Raw genomic sequence first — 19,578 nt, forward strand, 5'->3', positions numbered from 1 at the left:
TAACGTTCTACCACTCTACTTCCGTCTCTATGAATTTGACTACTCTAGCTGTTTCTTATAAATGGAATCATAAATATTTGATCTTTTTTGGTTGGCTTATTGCACTTAGTTTAATATCTTCCAGCTTATATTGTAACATATGTCAGAGTTACATTCCTTTTTAGAGCTGAATAATAATCCATTGTTTGCATATACACATTTTGTTTATCTGCTCGTCCTTTGATAGATATTTTGTCTGCTCTACCTTTTGACTGTTGTGAATTAACACTGGTATGAGCATGGGTGTACAAATGTCTGTTTGATTTCCTGCTTACAGTTCTTTGGGGTACTGCTACGGAGTGGGCTTCCTGGATCATATGGTAATTCTACTTTAGTTTTTTGAGGAACTATTTAATATATATATTCTTTTTAATCTTCTCCAAAGGCAATTCTTCAGTTAGATAGCGCTGAATCTGCTCAGTCAATGTATAGCTTTCTGAAACAAAATCCACAGAACATAGGTGACCATGTATTGACCTGCACATTATCTCCAAAAATGGACTCATCAGAGGTAAGATGAATTTCTGTCAACTTTTGTGCTTTTAGAAAATGAACAAAGTATAAAGGTCACTCTTTCAAAGCTAGAACATGTACTCTGAAGGAAATTTCAAGAATTAGAGAGTAGCTAAACTGGTATTGAGTTTAGATACTCTTTCTTTTAGAAATTTGTGTTGCAGTCACTACTACAGTCTTCATGATTTATGGAACAGTGTAAATTTGTCTAAATTACAATAAATTGAATAATTTTGAAAAAGGTAGCATATTCATTCTGAAACCTGTTAAGAACATATGTGTAGAATGATTCCATATATGTAACATGATCATGATTCTCTCCAGAGTGCAGATTCTACTTTGAGTCCATTTTGGCTGCCTCCTGATAGAAAGAAATTTACTTATTCTTTTCTTTATTATAAACTCTTGTATAAGACATAAGAGTTTACAGATTATTGGGTTACACAGTAATAATAATACATGTATGAAAACTGTAAGTAATCCACTTTTGAAAGAGCTAAATTCAGACTCAGTTGTTTCCTCTTTCTAATAGTTTCATTGTATCTCCATAACAGGAGGTAAATAATGGGGCCTATATTTGGTATCTGCATGTTTTTTGTTTATTAATATGCTAAAAATCTTATGCTAGCTCAAGATAAAGAAAATTCCACTGTCTAAAATCAAGTTAGAGCATCTATAAGTAAATGCATCATGGTAGGTACTGATTTTTTTTTTTTAAGATTTGTTTATTTTAGAGAAAGAGAATGAAGGGGTTGAGGGTGGGTAAGAGAAAATCCTCAAGTAGACTCCCTGCTGAGCACAGAGCCCAGCATGGGGCTCCATTTCATGGCCCTGAGATTATGACCTGAGCAGAAAACTAGAGTCAGACCCTTAACTGACTGAGCCACCCAGCACCCCATGATAGGTACTGATTTCAGCACAAATTTGAGTAGCTTGTTTAACCTGATAATTTCAGAAAAAATTTGGAAGTTCTTAGGGTTTTTTTCCCCTCAGCAATACATGGTATTTTAAAAAATTTTGTGTTTTGATTTTTTGAAGTTATTACTTTATTCAGAATTATGGTGAGCACTGATGATACAGAAATTTTTTTTCTAAAAATACCGTCCCAAATTTTTAGACTTAAATAAAATGAAACAAGTGATTATAGAAAACATCTGCCTGAATGACACTTTACTTCCCAAGCTTTTACTCGGAACCTTATTCTTACAGCTTATTAAATTGAAAAACACATTGTTTTACTGTAGACTTAGCCCCACACCTGATAAGATAGCCTCATAATCTTGAACATGTCATAAAGTGTCCATTATATTTATTTAACAAATGATAAACTGATGCCTGTGGCAGGTAGACTAATTTCAAGGTATTATAATGGTCTGTATGAGATGTAGTTAATGCCTAAGCTAGACTAGGAAATGGAAATAAGTTCTGTCCCCCAATTTTTTAAATAACGGTTTTTAATTGACCATGTTTATAATGAGCTAATTAATTACCATCCTTGTATTATTCTTTGATACCCCCCCATTCATTTTTTAACTGTAATGTTACGCAGGTATACATTGCAACTTTTAGTTGTATAACTATAGTTACTCTGCGTAAGAAGCATGAAAGCTTAAATTTAAGTACTAAAAGATAATATCTGTATTTTTGATATCTTGATTAAGAAGATACTACAGAATTCAGTAGTATGAGAGCAGCTTTATAAAGAAGGAAATAGAGTATCTGTAACTTGTATACTTGGAGGTCACTTTCTTATATTCCCATTTATTTTTCAAAATGATGCTGTTTTTGTATTCTTCAGTTTTTGGATTATGGCTTTCCTGTACAATTGTGGTAGGTCAGTTCTTGTTGAGAGGAAAAGGGAAGACTGTCTTCATGTTACTCAGGCCATTAATTACTGTTTGTTGAATAGAGTCTACTCTCTTGGTAAAGCTCCCTTTTCTAAATTTATTGCCATTTGTTTTGTAAAGCAACTATACACCTTTATTTTCTTTTTATTGCTCTTCTAGGTTAATTTTTGTTATTTCTTGGATTCTGTATCTCCTCCTCTCTTGTTTGGCTTTTCTGTTTGTTAGATCACATCATCCAATAATTTTCCCTCAGAAAGTATGTGTGAACACTGAACTTTTTCTTTCTTTCTTTTTTTTTTTTTTAAAGATTTTATTTATTTATTTGACAGAGATCACAAGTAGGCAGAGAAGCAGGCAGAGAGAGAGGAGGATGCAGGCTCCCCGCCGAGCAGAGAGCTCGATGTGGGGCTCAATCCCAGGACCTTGGGATCACGACCTGAGCCAAAGGCAGAGGCTTTAACCCACTGAGCCACCCAGGCACGCCTGTGAACCGTGAACTTTTTCAATCCTTGCATAATTGAAATTGACTTTATTTGTTTTTATATATTTCATTCATAGTTTGTCTGGATGGAGAATTCTGTGCCCAGATTGTTTTTCCTTTCATTGTTTTTCTTAACCTGTGTTAGGTTTTTTGTTTGTTCTGTTTTAAGATTTTATTTTTAATAAATCTCTACACCCAGTATGGGTCTGGAACTCACAAACCTGAGATGGAGAGTTGCATGCTCTACCTACTGAGCCAGTCAGGTGCTCCTTAAGCTGTATTGTTAGGAGAAGGCTGATACTTTTTTTTTTTTTTTTTTAAGGTTTTATTTATTTGAGAGAGGGTGAGAGAGAGAGAGAACACAAGCAGGGGTGGGGTAGTGGCAGAGGCAGAGGGAGAAGCAAGCTCCCCATTAAGCAGGGAGCCTGATACGGGGCTTGATCCCAGGACCCTGGCCTCCTGACATGAGCTCAAGGCAGATGCTTAACCGATTGAGCCACCCAGGCACCCCGAGAAGGCTGAGTCTAATCATACCATTATGTATTTTTTTTCTTTTGAAAACTTTTAGCATTTATTGATTGGTTCATTAAGGAAATACCCGTCTAATTCCTTTTCTATGGCAGCTGTGTTTTAGACATTGGACTACATTGATAAACAGAGGAGTTGATATCCTAGTCCTCGAGGAGCTTATACTTTAGCGGAGAAGATAGACTATAAAAAGATTATACATGTACACACACACAGTGTCAGGTGGTTAAGAAATGCTATGAAGTGTTATGGAGACCAGTCAAGATAAAAGGGTAGCCAGTAATGGATTGGGGGGAATGTTTATTTTACAGTGGCAGGGGTAGTCCCTCTGAGGAATAGTTACTTGAGACCTAAACAAAGTAAGAGAGGAGGTTTTTAAACTGAAGGGCAATAAAACACATTATTCAATTAAAAGGAGAGGAGGTTTTTAAACTAAAGTGCAAGTGTTAAGTCCTTAAGGACAAATTGGATGATTCAGAAACTCCAGGGAGGGTCAGTATGGCTAGCCCAGTGAGCAAGGTTTTATCTTGGTTTGGTTCTTATTCATATATCCTGCTTTAGAGCACTCAGTGAATTTATAAAGATTAGTGTGTTCCTTCACCTGAAAAAGGTCTTTCTCTTATTATTTCTTTGATTATTTCTTCTTTTTAAACTTTAATGTTCTTTCTGGAAGTAGCACCTATACTGATTTTGTGGAGTATTTCATTGTCTGAAATATCTTTAGTCCGTTTTGTATCCTTACCTTACTCTCTGTTGTGCATTTGTTTTTCTCTTTATGAATAAGGAAGCAAGTTAGCTAATAGAGGTATCTGATACAGATTTCCTCTGCTGTCATGCAGGCTGCTCTCCTCCCCCCATAAGCTTTTCCCATGAATTGTAAATACTATGCTTGTAAATACTATGGATGGGGCTCATCAACTGTCATCTTTAATTTTGGTTATGTGTCATTAGCGTGTAGACTGAATACCCAAGAAAATGCCCCAATAAAGAAGGCCTTTACTCTGGGACTCCCATCACCTACACCAGAAATCCTTTCCAAGCACATTATTCAACTTTCTTTAAAGTATAATTTTCAGTTTTTAATATATCTAAAGAAAGGTAATTCTAACTCAGAGCACATGATTCCCAGAGAAGCAGCCTCCAGCTGGTATATGTAAGCTCTAAGGAACAGATAGTTTTTGCTGTTTTGTTCACTGATATGTCCAGTGTCTGGACCTATGCTTGGTACGTAGGCATTGAAGTTTAATTCTGCTTCTGTTTTGGGCCCTAGGACATTGATTTTCTTGGTGGTCCAGAAGTATGTTTAAAAGGATTATTGTTAGGGGTGCCTGGCTGGCTCAGTTGGTTAAACATCCAACTTGTGATTTCAGCTCAGGTCTTGATCTCAGGGTTATGAGGTCAAGCTCCACATTGGGCTCCACCCTAGGCGTGGAGCCTACTTTAAAAAAAAAAAAAAAGGATTGTTAAATTTTGTTCAGCACTTCTAGGTATTTGTGGGTTGTTTTTTTTTTTTTTAAGATTTTATTTATTTGGCAGAGACAGCGAGAGAGGGAATATAAGCAGAGGAGTGGGAGAGGGAGAAGCAGGCTTCCCGACAAGCAGGGAGCCCATTGAGGGGCTCCGTCCCAGGACCTTGGGATCATGACCTGAGCTGACGACAGACGCTTAACGACTGTGTCACCCAGGCGCCACTAGGTGTTTTGAGTAGAAAGCTTTTTAAGTCACCTCATCTCCCTTATTGATAGACGTCTTTTTAAATAATAATTGGACAATGAAGATGTTGATATTTCAGGTTTTTATTCTTGAAAAAAAAAGCAGTATTTCCAAGTCTTTAAAGATAAAAAATTTTCTTTTTTTTTTTTTAAGATTGTATTTATTTGAGAGAGAGAAAATGAAAGTGTGCACGTATGCGTGCACACACATGGGAGGAGGGCCAGAGGGTGAGGGGCTGAGAGAATCTCATGCATACTACCAGCTGAGCACAGAACCTGATGCAGGGCTTGATCTCAGGACCCTGAGATCATGACCTGAGCCAAAACCAAGTCTGATGCTCAACCAGCTGTGCTACCCAGTCATCCAAAAGAGTTTCTTATTTTACATCAACATTAAGGAGACTTTTTTTTCTCATTAATTGCTGTATGTCCATTATTCTCTAGTGCCTAACTTAAGGCTCTTTATCTAATGAGAAAATAATTCTAGGGGTGCCTGGGTGGCTTAGTGGGTAAGTCTCTGCCTTCAGCTCAGGTCATGATCTCAGGGTCCTGGGATCAAGCCCCACATCGTGCTCTCTGCTCAGCAGGGAGCCTGCTTCCCCCTTTACATGCCTTTCTGCCTACTTGTGATGTCTCTCTCTCTCTCTGTCAAATAAGTAAATAAAATCTTAAAAAAAAAAAAAAAAAAAAGAAAGAAAATAATCCTAGAACCTGATAGTTACGTGGACACCAAAAACTGTTTTGACATATATTTTTAAGATGTGGTCTTGTTTTTTTAGCTTAGATTTTAAGAACAGAAAACATAGCATTGATGGGTTAAATATTTAAAATCCCGTAGAATAGCCTCTAATGAAATGTGGAATTGTGTTACAGGCTCAAGCTGACAAAGACCCAGAACTAGGAAAAGAAAGGTATGTTGTTTTACGCTTACTAACATTTTTGCAAGTATTTAATTACTGAATTTTGTTTCTGTATTTTATGATAATTGTTCACTTGTAGCAAAATGTTTGTAGCTCTCATGTCTATTTTGTATATATATATGAGTGTTACGGTATATGTATGTGGTTTTTTGGTGTGTTTTTGTTTTGACTGTTTGACCAGGCATTGTTTTGTCTGTTTTTTAGTCTCTTTCAGGTATTTACTGATTTTTTTTTTTTTTAGAAAAAGTAAATTTGTAAACACAGTTTGAATTAAATACATAAATATGACTTCTTTATGAAATGTTTTGCTAAACTCTTGAACAGCTCGACTCCGTTATCAGCATTACATTCTTGTAGATTTTTCTATTCCAAAATTGTTAAACACAGTAATAAAATTTTAATCATTTTGTACGTTCTTTCAAAAAGAAGATATTCAGTATATATTTTGATACTTTCTGAAGACAGTTGGAGTGGGGAAAAAGATATTTATAAAACAAAATAATGGATGAAAGCTTGGATGAAAGGTGAAAACTTGTTCTTCAGTGTATACATAGGCTAGTCACTCACAGTCTTGGTCTGACCACATATAGTATACCCTCTTCTCAGTGACTTATTCATCCTGATGAATACCACCTTTATCACCACCTTTGCCCCACCAACTAATAACTTTCTTTTTACTGCTCTTCATTGGGAATCGCTGATTTAGAATTCTTTCCCCTCTTTAATACTAAGTGATCTGTTCTTAATTGTTAGAGGTCAGTGTGGTAAGAGCTTAGCAGTTTGAAAGAGCATTTTGAAAGTGTTTAAATATGGAAAGTTTGTTTAATTTGATGCGCTAATTTTAAGATGCCTGAAAAGCAGGGTGTTTTATGGATTTTTCTTAGTAATTCATATATGAGGCTTTTAAATGATAAAGATGATTAAGAGTGCTTTGAAATATAGTGGTAACTTTAAGCAATTAGGGTTGCTATACATACATTTTCAGCACAGACTTTCTTTTAAGTTGTACACCATCATACCAATTACGTTCCCATGTCTAAGAAGTAATACCAACAGCACTGTTGGCTCTAAAAGCCCACAAAGGGCAATAAATAGGTAATGCTACATGTAATATAGATGGACCTACAGTTGGCCACAGTAACTGGCTAAGTGAATAGGCTTTTCCGAAAATTCATTTTTTAGGTTAGTCTCATTTTATACATTTCATTTGACATAGTTTTAGGTCTGCAAGAACAGCTATTGTCTGTGTTCTGGTCATTTTTTCCTCATTATCTTGACTTCCCAATCAAAGATTCTTCTTAAGGAGTTTACAGATAGTTACCTATTATGGTAATCTTATAAAGTTAATTTTAAAAATTCTAGTACTAATAATTCCCATTTTGCAGTCAGTTTTTTTCTGACTTATATGACAGTAGAAAAAAAGATGTGGGATGGGGCCTGAATACTTCACATTTCTTGAGTGGAGTAAACTGATCCTGGGAAAATACTGGTGCTTGTTGTGTTGTTTTTGTTTTTGAAGGACTTGCAGGTACAGATTCATCATGAATGTGATCCTTTTGTTTATAATTAGTGTAAAGTCTTTAAATATATTTCCTATTTAAAGGAAATCTCTTATGGATATATTAGTAATATTCTACATTTTGCCTTTTCTCATCCCCTCCCATGTAAACCATATTTACCTTTCATGTGATTAAGGCTCCAAATAAGGATGCAAGGTACAGTTTTCACCAACCCATTAACAATGTTGGAAAGTACTCAGTGGTCCTCTTAAATAAATACTAATCTCCAGTATTGTTAAGTTGCAGTCTAAAGTTTCTTGAAAAGTATAGCATATGGTTGTTAACCTTTGTTCTCACACCCAGCTTTTTTTGTTTTGAAACCGTGGTATTATGGGGGAATGAAAGTGGGTCAGAGGTAGAAATTAGATACCTATATCCTGAATGCCTTTTCTATTTCTTTCTTGTGCATTTCCCAAAATATGATATAGTTTTCCTTTGATCTCTAAAAGACTGGGGTTTTTTTTGACTCTGGTATTAATAATTTCATTTATTTGACATCTCAAATGGACTTTTCAGGCTAACCTCATGAACATGGAGACTTTTTCCCATATTAGCCAAAGAACTAGACATAATTTTTTGGTAAATGAATTCTGTGAAAAAGCACTTTAATTTTATCTTATTTATTTTTAAGATTTTATTTATTTATTTAAGGTATAGAGAACACAAGCATGGTGAAGGACAGAGGGAGAAGCAGACTCCCCACCAAGTGGGGAGCCTGATGCAGGGCTCAATCCTGGGATCAGGGATCGTGACCCAGGCCGAAGGCAGGCACTCAACTGTCTGAGCCACCCAGGCACCCAACACTGTAATTTTATTTTTTTTTTTAATTTTTATTTTTATTTTTTTAATTTTTATTTTTTTAAAGATTTTATTTAATTTTTTGACAGAGAGAGATCACAAGTAGGCAGAGGCAGGCAGAGAGAGAGAGAGGGAAGCAGGTTCTCTGCTGAGCAGAGAGCCTGATGCGGGACTCGATCACAGGACCCTGAGATCATGACCCGAGCCGAAGGCAGTGGCTTAACCCACTGAGCCACCCAGGCGCCCCCCAACACTGTAATTTTAAAAGACAAACACAAACAAACAGCATATTAAGTCATTTTTTCCAAGTAGGTCCATATTCTCTGAAGTATTAAAACTGCATAGTGATCCATTTTGATTAAAAGATAATAGCTTTTTCTATTGACAAACTTTAAATATGGTAAAGGGGAAGGACTTGCTATCTCCTAGAGCCTGGAATCAAAATCTCCATTGTTAACCTTCTAGCTGAGTAGATTGCTGTTATTGTATAACCCTAATTTGTAAAGCCTTTAGGGTTAATGGTGCAGTTCTGTAATGAGGCAGGAATTTCAATTTAACCTTCCTTATTAGATAATGAGTCTTACAGTTTAAAAATGAAAGCTCACATTTGAGAGGTATTATTTACATAACTGGTGTAACTGAATGTCAGAACTTCTTACCTTTGTCGTATTTGTGCTGGGCCACAAGTTTTATTCTGACTAGTTCTAAGAATTTGGAACACTTAAAATCAGCCATTGGTATTTTTGAATTTAAGCGATGTGAATAATTTCAAAAAAGAAGTTTTAAACAAACCTTTCAACATACAGAGGAAGCTTATACAAATGAGTAGAATACATACTAATTAAGGTGTGTGGTTACAGACTGTTGAACTTAAATTCCTCAGACTCTGCTTCTATAACTTCATCAGCAGGTGTTTCTCTGATCTCTTAGATCTCCTTTGGAAGTTTAAACTTAACCATCTTCGGTGGGGAAGACCAGTTTATTGGTTCAAATGATTGGACCCTGATACGGTAGCACACACTTTTTCCAAAGTTTTGAAATATTAATGTCTTGGGGCACAGATACACATCACCTTGTATTGACTAAAGGGTATTATGGCCACTTTTTGGGAAGCATATCAAGGAGATGTCTCATCCCCTCCTTCTTTGAAAAGTAGGAGGAAAAAAAAACCAATATTCTTTACTATGAGGTGTTGATACGGCATCACTTTCTGGTGTCTTCCTCTAACCAGTTGCTTCTAATGTAATAAGCGAATATATTTGTTAAATTTGATTTGTGTTGACTGCATGCTGGATATTGTTTTGGAAGCTAAGATTTTTCTTGTCACTCTTCAAGATAACCTCTGACCTATGGAACATTAATATAAAAATTAGTTTATTCTATCTCTGTCTCTGTGAAATAAGTTGAATTACAGAATCCCACACATGGTTTTGTTTACCTTGGATTTGGGAAGACCACAGTGAAATAAGATCAGTTGCTTGTACTTGGCTTGGCATGTATTTTCTTCATTTCTTCTGAATAATTTTACTTAAAATTTTAAATTATGTATTAGAATTCTAAGTTATTCTCTGTAACTGGAAAGATTTCTTTTAATATATACCTTCTCTCTCAAGTAGCCAAAGGCACCTAATTTATGTTAAGATGATTCTGTCTGTTTTGCCTCTAACTTTAAATCCAGTAGAGTATTTAAAAGATACTTCCAAAGGAAGTTTTCTTTTAGGTGTTGTTATTAATAAATACAGTTCTTGGGAAAAACAAATCCGTCTCACATCTTTAAAAAAAAAAAAAAAAAGTTGACATTGTTAGGAGTGTAGCCTTTTCTCCCTACCAGTTTCTGTTCATTTTGGGTAAGAGTCACTGAAAATTTTAAATTTCAGTGCATGGACTGTTAGTTTCATTGTAGAACGATACAGATATTTTATTATTTCAGTAACCACTATTGGGAAGATCTTAATAATTTGAGATGTCTTAGATTCACATTCAGCTCCTCATGTCTAGTGCAAATGTGACACAGAAGGAAAAAATTGGTTATAAGGATTGTATCAGTGGTCATAATTTTGCCATTATTTCCTTTGAACTAAAAAGAAATCTTCAGGGCAGTGGAGGATCTCTTAAAATTTTATAATGCTTACATATTTATGTCAAAACATCTTAACCATTTTAATTCTGATTGGCTGGATTTCCCAGTGCTTATTACTAATGCATCAAGAAGTCTTAAATTGGCATCAACGGGATTATTTATAATGGTTGAATTCTCATCATAGTTTGATTTTTGTTTGTGTTTTGTTTGTGTTCTTTTTTTGTTTGTTTTTAAATACTTTTAGCCCTGACTTGAAAAACAGTCCAATTGATGAAAGTGAGGTCCAAACAGCAGCTGATAGTCTCTCTGTTAAACCTAGTGAGGTTGAAGAAGAAACTGTTCCCAACGTTGAAACAGAAACATCTGTACAGCAGGAAGAAACTTGTGAGGAAGAACCTGAAAAGGCACTGTGTGACTCTGACTTTGCTATTGAAACGTTGGAAGTTGAAACTCAAGAAGAAGAGGTCAAAGTGGAAATTCCTCTTGTAGCATCCACTCCAATAAGTATTGAATTATTCACTGAAAATGTAGAGGAGTGTGTTTTAAATCAGCAGGTGTACACCAGTGACTTTGAGAAGGAAGAGGCAGAAATTATTAACCCTACAACAGAATTATCAACATCTGACACTGCATTTATAGAGGAAAGGAACATCAAAGGAATTCTAGAAGAATCTCCATCTGAAGCAGAAGATTTCTTTTCTGGGATTACACAGTCTATGATAGAGGCTATAGCTGAAGTGGACAAACATGAAACTGTTTCAGAAATAGTACCATCTACTTGTGTTTTGGCCTTGGTACCAGGAGTTTCCACTGGGGATGAGAAGGCAGTGAGCACAAAGGGAATTTCTGAGAAAAGTAACACGGATGAAAAGGAAGAAAATGAATTTAATAGTAAGGAAACCAGAATGGATCTGCAGATAGGAACAGAGAAGGCTGAAAAGAATGATGCTTGGATGGTTACAGAGAAGTTGGAAAAGATTGTGGCAGCAGTGAAAGAAAAGCCTGCAGAAAATGCTGTGACCAAGGGATACCTGAATAAAGGAATGGGTCAGGCTAATAAGCCTGATGAAACTAGTAAAACTAGTATGTTGGCTGTATCAAATACATCTAGCACTAAATCAAGCATCAAAGCCGGTATGGTCTCTTCTCTAAAGGCAAAAGCTACTTCAAAATCCGAGAACCAGAAAAGTTTTCTGAAATCTGTACTCAGAGATCAAATTAATGCTGAAAAGAAGCTTTCAGCCAAGGAGTTGGGTCTCCTTAAACCTACAAGTGCCAGGTCAGGCTTGGCTGAAAGCAGCAATAAATTCAAACCCAGTCAGAGCGGTGTTACCAGAGGAGGCAGTGGAAGGATCTCAGCCCTGCAAGGCAAGGATTCTGAACTGGATTACAGGGATATTACAAAACAATCTCAGGAAACAGAGGCTAGACCCTCCGTCATGAAACGGCATGACAGCAACAATAAGGTGAGGAGGGTAGGAAGAATGGCTCAGTGTATCTTTGAAATGAGTAGCTCTGCTGTTGTAGCTTTGGAGTAGGAGATGTAATCTTGTTTTGTACTTCCATCTCCTCACTCCATTCCCAAGTTCCCATTTCTCTTCTACTGATGGAAGCCAGTAGACATTTAGAATAGTAAGCTCAAGTTTGTAATTTATTAACAGGTTTGAAAAACATTGTTTGGATAAAATGTGGTCAGAAATACAGGTGTGCTTTAAAAAAAAAAAAAAGAAAAGTCTGCAGTGATTCTCCTGAGGTGATTTACTACTCTGCATCTGAATGGGAAACCGTTTTCTCTTTTAATTGAAACTTCCTTTATCGGCTTACTGATTTCCTAACTTAGACATTGTGGGTATTGGGAAGAAAAGATCAGTGAAACTGAGTTTACCTACAACTTACACAGATGATGCCTATGTTGTTAAAATGATTGTTGACTTAGTGTGGTATACCTGTTAACTATTTGCATAATTGAATGTGTTTGGATATTTTTTGGTGTTTAGATTTTTTTTTTTTTTTAAGAACATTAATAACATGGTTGTAAATTCTATTTTTCTGTATTTTTTACTTAATATTTCAGACCTTGGCTGGGCAAAACACTAAGAATCCTAAAAGCACCACTGGTAGAAGTTCCAAATCTAAAGAGGTGAGAAACAATTCACTAACACTAATAAGCCTTCTCTTCTGTCTTTCCACAGGAGAGTTCATCTATCTTACCACTAGTGTGTCTCCTATAATAATCAATTTGATAATAGAGCAAGAGACAGGAATGAGGTGTTTTATTTTTGACCCTACCACCAATTTGTTTTTTGACCTTGAGCTAGGCTAAGTTGTTGGTGTTCATGGTGAAGGGCAAAAAGTTACGCAGGGACAGGAAGGGAATTAGAGTAGAAAAATCCCTCCAATCTTCTATTGACAGCAGTAGGTTATAAACACAGTAGAATCATGTGTGTTAAAGAAGGCTGGTGTTTGAATAGAATCCTTGCCATTTTGTGGAACTTCCGAACAGGTGGTCCTTTTGAGATGGCTCAGTTTTACCTAACTGGATAGGATCCAAGATTTGCTTTCCTGGTACTACGCTCTCCTGCCAAATAAATGTGTTATTTTTGTTGTTGTTTGATATTTTAGGTTTTTCCATTCATAGAATATTTTTTCGGTCATTTTATCAGGGCACAAAGGAGAAATGTTAGTAGTTTAAGAAGCATAATAAGGATTAAAAAAAAAAGAAGCATAATAAGGATGATGTTTCTGTTGGCTTATTAATAAATTTATACTATCAATTAATAAATTGATAATATAAATGCTTAAATGTTTCTTTCCCCCCAAATTACTGGGTATATGTTCTTATGTCATTATATATGCTAGTAATTAGTCATTGATTGCATACTAAATTTGTAGGAGGCCTGCTGGGAATTTATTTTCTTTAGTAGTGTCACCATTTTTCAAATTAGAGATACTGTTTTTTTTCAAGTGCATTTGGCGTTAAGTCTTATTTAGTAATATTGGCAATATTTGGTATTAAGTCTTATTTAGTAGGAATTTTTTCATATAACCTTCTCTAAATGTAAACTTTATATTAATGTTGTTTAACATTAACATATTAATATATTACATTAATGTTGTATAATGTTTTATATTAATGTTGTTGTAGCTAACTGGATTACACCTAGTTAGCTATTTACTTTCTAGCTATATTCGAGGTGCTCTTAATAGCCGGGTAAGTCTCCTAGAACACTTGTTAGGTATCATTTAATAGGGAACAATGAATTTTTCACATTGTGCTTTGATAAATGCTCTACATTGTTTGATAAATACTTTAAATGTAGTATTTTTTTGTGTTTCATATTTCAAAAACCTGGACATCATTTAGGAAATTCAGTCTTAACTGAATTTAAGTAATGGTGGAATTGGGTCGATATTGTTAGGATTTTAACTTTGGTATTGTTTGCTTTATGAATTAGAGCTAATTCATTTGTGTGGCCTTAAAAAATAGTTTATTTCAGCCTATAGGAAACTTCTTTGCACTGAAATTCTCACAGATGATATTTCATGCACATTTGCTGGGACTATTTGGAATCTAACCAGTTATCAGTAATTGGTTCTATTCACGGGTCTGTGTTTTTGTTTTTTTCTTTTTAGTCTCTTCAACAGGAACCATTATTTCCATTTAATTTGGATGAATTTGTCACTGTGGATGAGGTTATAGAAGAAGTAAATAGTTTTCAAGCCAAGCAAAACCCACTAAAGGGAAAAAGAAAAGACAGTCTCAAAAATAACCCTTCCTCTGAACTTAACTTAAAGAAGAAGAAAGGGAAAACTCCTGCCCCTCGTGTTGTTGAGGGAGAATTATCTTTTGTAACATTGGATGAGATTGGGGAAGAAGAGGATGGAGCTGCACACCTAGCCCAAGCTCTAGTAACTGTGGATGAAGTAATTGATGAAGAAATAAATATGGAAGAAATGGTAAAAAATTCAAATTCACTCCTTACATTAGATGAGTTAATTGATCAAGATGATTGCATTTCCCACAGTGAACCTAAAGATGTTACTGTACTATCAGTGGCTGAAGAGCAAGATCTCCTCAAACAGGAACGTTTGGTAACTGTGGATGAGATTGGAGAAGTTGAGGAGCTACCTTTAAATGAGTCAGCCAACTTAACTTTTGCTACTTTAAATGCTAAAGGAGATGAGGGAAGTACTGGAAGGGATCCCATTGAGTTCATTTCTTCCCAGATGCCTGAAGACCCTTCTACTTTAGTTACTGTAGATGAAATACAGGATGACAGCAGTGATTTGCATTTAGTCACTTTGGATGAAGTAACTGAAGAGGACGAAGACTCTCTGGCAGATTTTAACAACCTTAAAGAAGAGCTAAATTTTGTTACTGTCGATGAAGTTGGAGAAGAGGAAGATGGAGACAGTGATTTAAAAGCAGAGTTAGCACAAAGCAGAAATGACCGTCCCACAGATAAAAGAGGAGATAGGAAAAAGAGAGCTACGGACTCAAGGAAGTTGAAACTTGAAGCCTTTTCCCAAGCTGGTTCAATAAGTGAGAATGTTATGGAAGAGGATCTGAAAACCATGATTCAAAGACACTTAGCAGGTAGATACTTAGAAGTAGTAATTTTTCTGCTTTATGAGGGGATTACATTTAAAATTTTAAAACTTGATGTTGTAGCATTACTCATAATTGTCCTTATATTGATATAAGAAGTTAATGAAGAGTGATGTCCTGTGATATTTTCCAAAGGAATGTGTACAAGTTTACAGATTGCTTTTAGTTACAGAGCAGACTGTCCTCAGTTATCATACTTCCAAAAAAAGATGACAAAGCTGGAAAGTAAACTACAGTGCCCAAGTTAGAATGGAAATGGTATATTTGTGTTACTGGAAAAGACAGCTTTTTATTAGTAGAAGGATATTACACCAGGCTGCCTCCCAGTTTTTCTCAGATTTAGGATTTAGAAGAAATGGTAAAGGTGTCATTTCACTTTTAAGTAATATTTTGATGGTATAGAGTAATAGGCTTAGCTCACTTTAGGGAGATCGAAATAACTTCTGAACTAAGAATGGCATGCTATTACTATAGCAATAAATCAGACTTTCTCTTTAAAGCTAAAACACCAACCAAGAGAGTTAGAATTGGGAAAACACCAGCATCGGGAAAAGCTGTTGCGACAGACCCAAGGAAAGGTGAAGAGGCCTTCCAAATTTGTGAAGGTAAAGCAGGATTGATGGAAATGGGGAGGAGAGTAGAGAGTAATACAAGGTAGTGGCTGAAGTTCTTAAAGGTCTACCATCTAAGAAGAGAAGTAGAAAAACAGTGAAATAGAGTGGGGGTGGGGTGGGGAAAGCAGCCTTATCTGGGTAAAGATTTTGGTCTTTGTAATTTAGAGATAATGGAACATAATGGAATGGAAAACAGAATAATAGGCAATCCCTTTTGTGATAGAATGTGACAGTAGAATATGACAAATTTGTGGAGATGATATATGTGAAAGATTATTCTGCCCATGCTGCCGCATCAAGTAGAAATCACTGCTTATCCAGCTCTTATTTGTGGACCCAGATCCCTTGCTCTGTGGAGGCTGCCGTGCAGACAGCCAAAGATGTCTTAACATTGAGAAAATTTATGTTGAAACAAATACAGACCGGTGTCTAATAAGAGAGGTACTCTGGTCCCTCAGGTATTTGTCATTGTGTCCATTATATTCATAGCAAAAATAATAGAAGGATAGGAAAAGAAGCACACAGTTCCAGATCTCAAGTTAACAGATTCAGAGTTAGAGCGAAAAATCAGTTACTAGGGTGACTCAGACAGCACTACAGGGGATCCTTCATACATTCTCTTTGATGCACCCTCCTTTCCTTTTGCTTTTCTATTCTGTCTTCTCTAAGGAAAAACTGCCAACTGTCATTGAGTCCAAGTTCATTGAACCTGATCTCAGCTGGGCTGTCGGTGCTGCTCCACAATCTGTCATAGGCCTCCTTTCTTCCCCATTTCCTCACCTGGTATAATATAAGTCTTTTCTTGCTCTGCGTCATGTACTGCTTTAACCAGCTCATTCCTCCCTGGATACCCTTGTTTTTATTTCCATTTACCAGAGCAAGTACGGGAGGGCCACTCTCTGCCAGCTTCTGTTTTATCTTCCTTGACAAGTCACATACAAAATATGGTCAAGTTTTTCCCATTTGAAAAACCATGCCCTTAACCTTTGAATCCTCTGGCTCCCACCTTGTCTCTTTTTCCTTTCAGGGGAAAGTATCTGGAAGGAATCACCTATTTTTACTTCTTCCTCCCAATGAACTGAATGTATTTTGGCTTCTTTGTAAACTGCCGTTCTGAAGTTTATATTGATAAACCCCCATTGGATTGTTGTCCAACTTGATTTATTAAGTTTTTTTTCCTTCCTTATTTAGTCTTACTTGACTTCTCTGCATTATGTGTTACTTGATCATGTGTTCTTTCTTGAAGCTGTCTCCCATGGCCAAGTGGGTACACTGCTTTGTTCTTCTCCATAACCTCTCCTTGATACCAAGCCATAGGTAGTGGTTTTGTAATCTGACAGATAGCTCCTAGCATGATTTCATGAGGGTGTTTTCGCCCCAGGATTTCTGTTTGCAGCTACCAGCTTTCTTAGAACTGTCTTGTCTCAACTGAAGAATAGAGAAAAGTGACTCATTTACTGTTTATATAACTGTTTATTTCTGTTAATGGACAATATGTTTGATAGAAGAACCTAGCTGAAGAAAAAGTAATTTTCTAAACAATTTTAAACCTGAAGTATTTGTCCTAATCTATTTAATTAATTATATAATTATATATAACATATATTTATTATTACAACATAAACATCCCTTTGGAATGGCAGGAGCAAATATGTTTGAGAAAGTTTATTAGTTATTCTGATGAGGGAATAAACTGTTGTAGGAAGAGACTAGAGGCTATTTTAATCAAGTCAAGAAAAGGGAGATGACCTTTTTTTAAATCAACTCTTTAAGACTTGATGACCAGTAAAAAAATAAAACACAAGGAACAAGAGAGGAGTGAATAATGATTTCATGGGGTGCCTGGGTGGCTCAGTCGTTAAGCGTCTACCTTCAGCTCAGGTCATGATCCTAGGGTCCTGGGATTGAGCCCTTCATTGGGCTCCCTGCTCCTTGGGAAGCCTGCTTCTCCCTCTCCCACTTGCCCTGCTTGTGTTCTCTCTCTCACTGTGTCCTTCTCTGTCAGATAAATAGTCTTAAAAAGAAATGATTTCATGGTTCCTGTCCATCCCCTCAGATTTGTTGAAGAGTAGCCCAGGTGCATGAAGAGAACACTGAACATGAAGTCACAAACTTTGCTTCTAACCTGTCACTTAAAAACCTTGTAGCCTTGGCCATACCAGTTTCTTATGTCTTGGTTTTGCGTTCTCCATCTATGAAGAAATAAGGATAGGGGCACCTGGGTGGCTCAGTGGGTTTAGCCTCTGCCTTCGGCTCAGGTCATGATCTCAGGATCCTGGGATCGAGTCCCCGCATCAGGCTCTCTGCTCAGCAGGGAGCCTGCTTTCCCCTCTCTCTCTCCCTGCCTCTCTGCCTACTTGTGCTCTCTCTCTCTGTCAAATACATAAATAAATCTTAAAAAAAAGAAAAGAAAACGAAATAAGGATGATGGTGATTTGACCTGCCTATCTCACAGGAGATAAAAGCTGAATGAAGGGTATATATGTGAAAGGGACTTGTCAGCTACCATGTTACAAAAAGATATTAATAGCTACTGAGGTGACCAGGATTGCTTGGAACCAGTTCCTTTCTTGTCTTCCCCAAGATCATATTATGCAGAGTCTGCCAAAACTGCATGTTTCTTACATGTTACTTACTTTGGTGGACTTGAACATTTGTGATGTCACTTGTGATCCTGTTGGACAGGGGTCTTTATCATTGTAGCCTCAGTATTTTTTGACTGAGAGGGCCTCAGTACAGGGCATGAGAATATTTTCTGCCTATGTCCTTTCCTCCTCAATCCACACTCTTTCCTACCCCAGCCCTTTCCATACACTAGTTAACTCTTGACAGTAATTACAGAGCTTGAACTTCTTCCATTACCCTTTAAATTCTTTTGAGAACAATATATAAATAAAATATGCTATTAGCTTTAGTTTGTTTTTTTCCTAACATCGAAGAATCTTGGAAGAGTGGTCCAATGGGATCAGCCAAGGAAGGTTTACTTAGAGAGAAGAACCATAAATTAACTTTGAAGGCAGGGATTATCTGGTGTTAGCTTTATATACTGCACATATATTTTGAATGACTTCTTTTCTTTGAAAAATTTTAATGATTTTAGTTGATGAGGAATCTGGATTAAAGGATTCAGAACCAGAACGAAAACGTAAGAAGATTGAGGACTCTTCTTTAGGGAAATCAGTGGTACCGGATGTCCCTGAAGGTAAAGTAAACATAACATTTTTCCTTATCCATATGAAATAAAAATTCAGTACCATAGTAAGTGTTCTGTTGTTTAGATGACTATTGGCATTCCTGAAAACAGAAATAGTTTTTTTTTTTTACCTAGCACAGTTTTTTTTTTTCCATTCTTAAAGTCTGGGATAAGTCTTTTTTTTTTTTTTATTCCTGGTACTTTCTTTGCTGCTGTGGTAAGAGCTAAGTTATACTTGCCCAGGCAGAAAAATTAGTAAAGTAAACATGCTGAAAAGCTAGTAGACTGTGGCCAGCTAAAACAGGCTAAAGGAGCACCATATCCATTTACTCAGCATATTCCTCAGGCAAATAGTTGTCCATCGTTCTGCCTCTTTTTTTCTGCTTTTATTGTATGGGATTCCAAATATGTTCATTTCAAAAACACCATTAGATTCTTTTTCAACGAATTGCTATTCTGAAGAAATTTCATGATATCCTGGAGGCTCTAGAGTATTACAGAATATGTTAAAAAAAATAAAGCCCTCAGGGGGTGTCTGGGTGGCTCAGTCGTTAAGCATCTGCCATGGGCTCAAGTCATGGTCTGGAGCCATACATCAGGCTCCCTGCTCAGCCTGCTTCTCCCTCTCCCTTTGCTTGTGTTCCCTTTCTTGCTGTCTCCCTCTCTGTCAAATAAATAAGTGAAG

The 19,578-nt window shown here is 36.3% G+C and overlaps 1 protein-coding gene across 6 annotated transcripts in view; it reads left to right on the forward strand.

Moving 5' to 3' along the window:
* LOC111147954 (zinc finger protein 638) overlaps positions 1 to 19,578 on the forward strand; it is a 79,082-nt gene that overhangs the window by 57,325 nt on the left and 2,179 nt on the right. For 2 of the 6 annotated variants that reach the window (XM_022504243.1, XM_022504245.1), the window contains 7 exons: positions 425 to 550; positions 5,994 to 6,031; positions 10,722 to 11,943; positions 12,552 to 12,617; positions 14,111 to 15,074; positions 15,572 to 15,691; positions 18,801 to 18,902. In XM_022504243.1, the coding sequence (XP_022359951.1) occupies positions 425 to 550; positions 5,994 to 6,031; positions 10,722 to 11,943; positions 12,552 to 12,617; positions 14,111 to 15,074; positions 15,572 to 15,691; positions 18,801 to 18,902 (2,638 nt within the window). The remainder of the gene's footprint in view (positions 1 to 424; positions 551 to 5,993; positions 6,032 to 10,721; positions 11,944 to 12,551; positions 12,618 to 14,110; positions 15,075 to 15,571; positions 15,692 to 18,800; positions 18,903 to 19,578) is intronic. The other 4 variants (XM_022504246.1, XM_022504248.1, XM_022504244.1 and 1 more) reach the window with 3 other exon arrangements.

This window comes from Enhydra lutris, unplaced genomic scaffold, assembly GCF_002288905.1.
Source record: "Enhydra lutris kenyoni isolate GAN:26980312 unplaced genomic scaffold, ASM228890v2 scaffoldscaffold18, whole genome shotgun sequence".
NCBI lineage: Eukaryota > Metazoa > Chordata > Mammalia > Carnivora > Mustelidae > Enhydra > Enhydra lutris.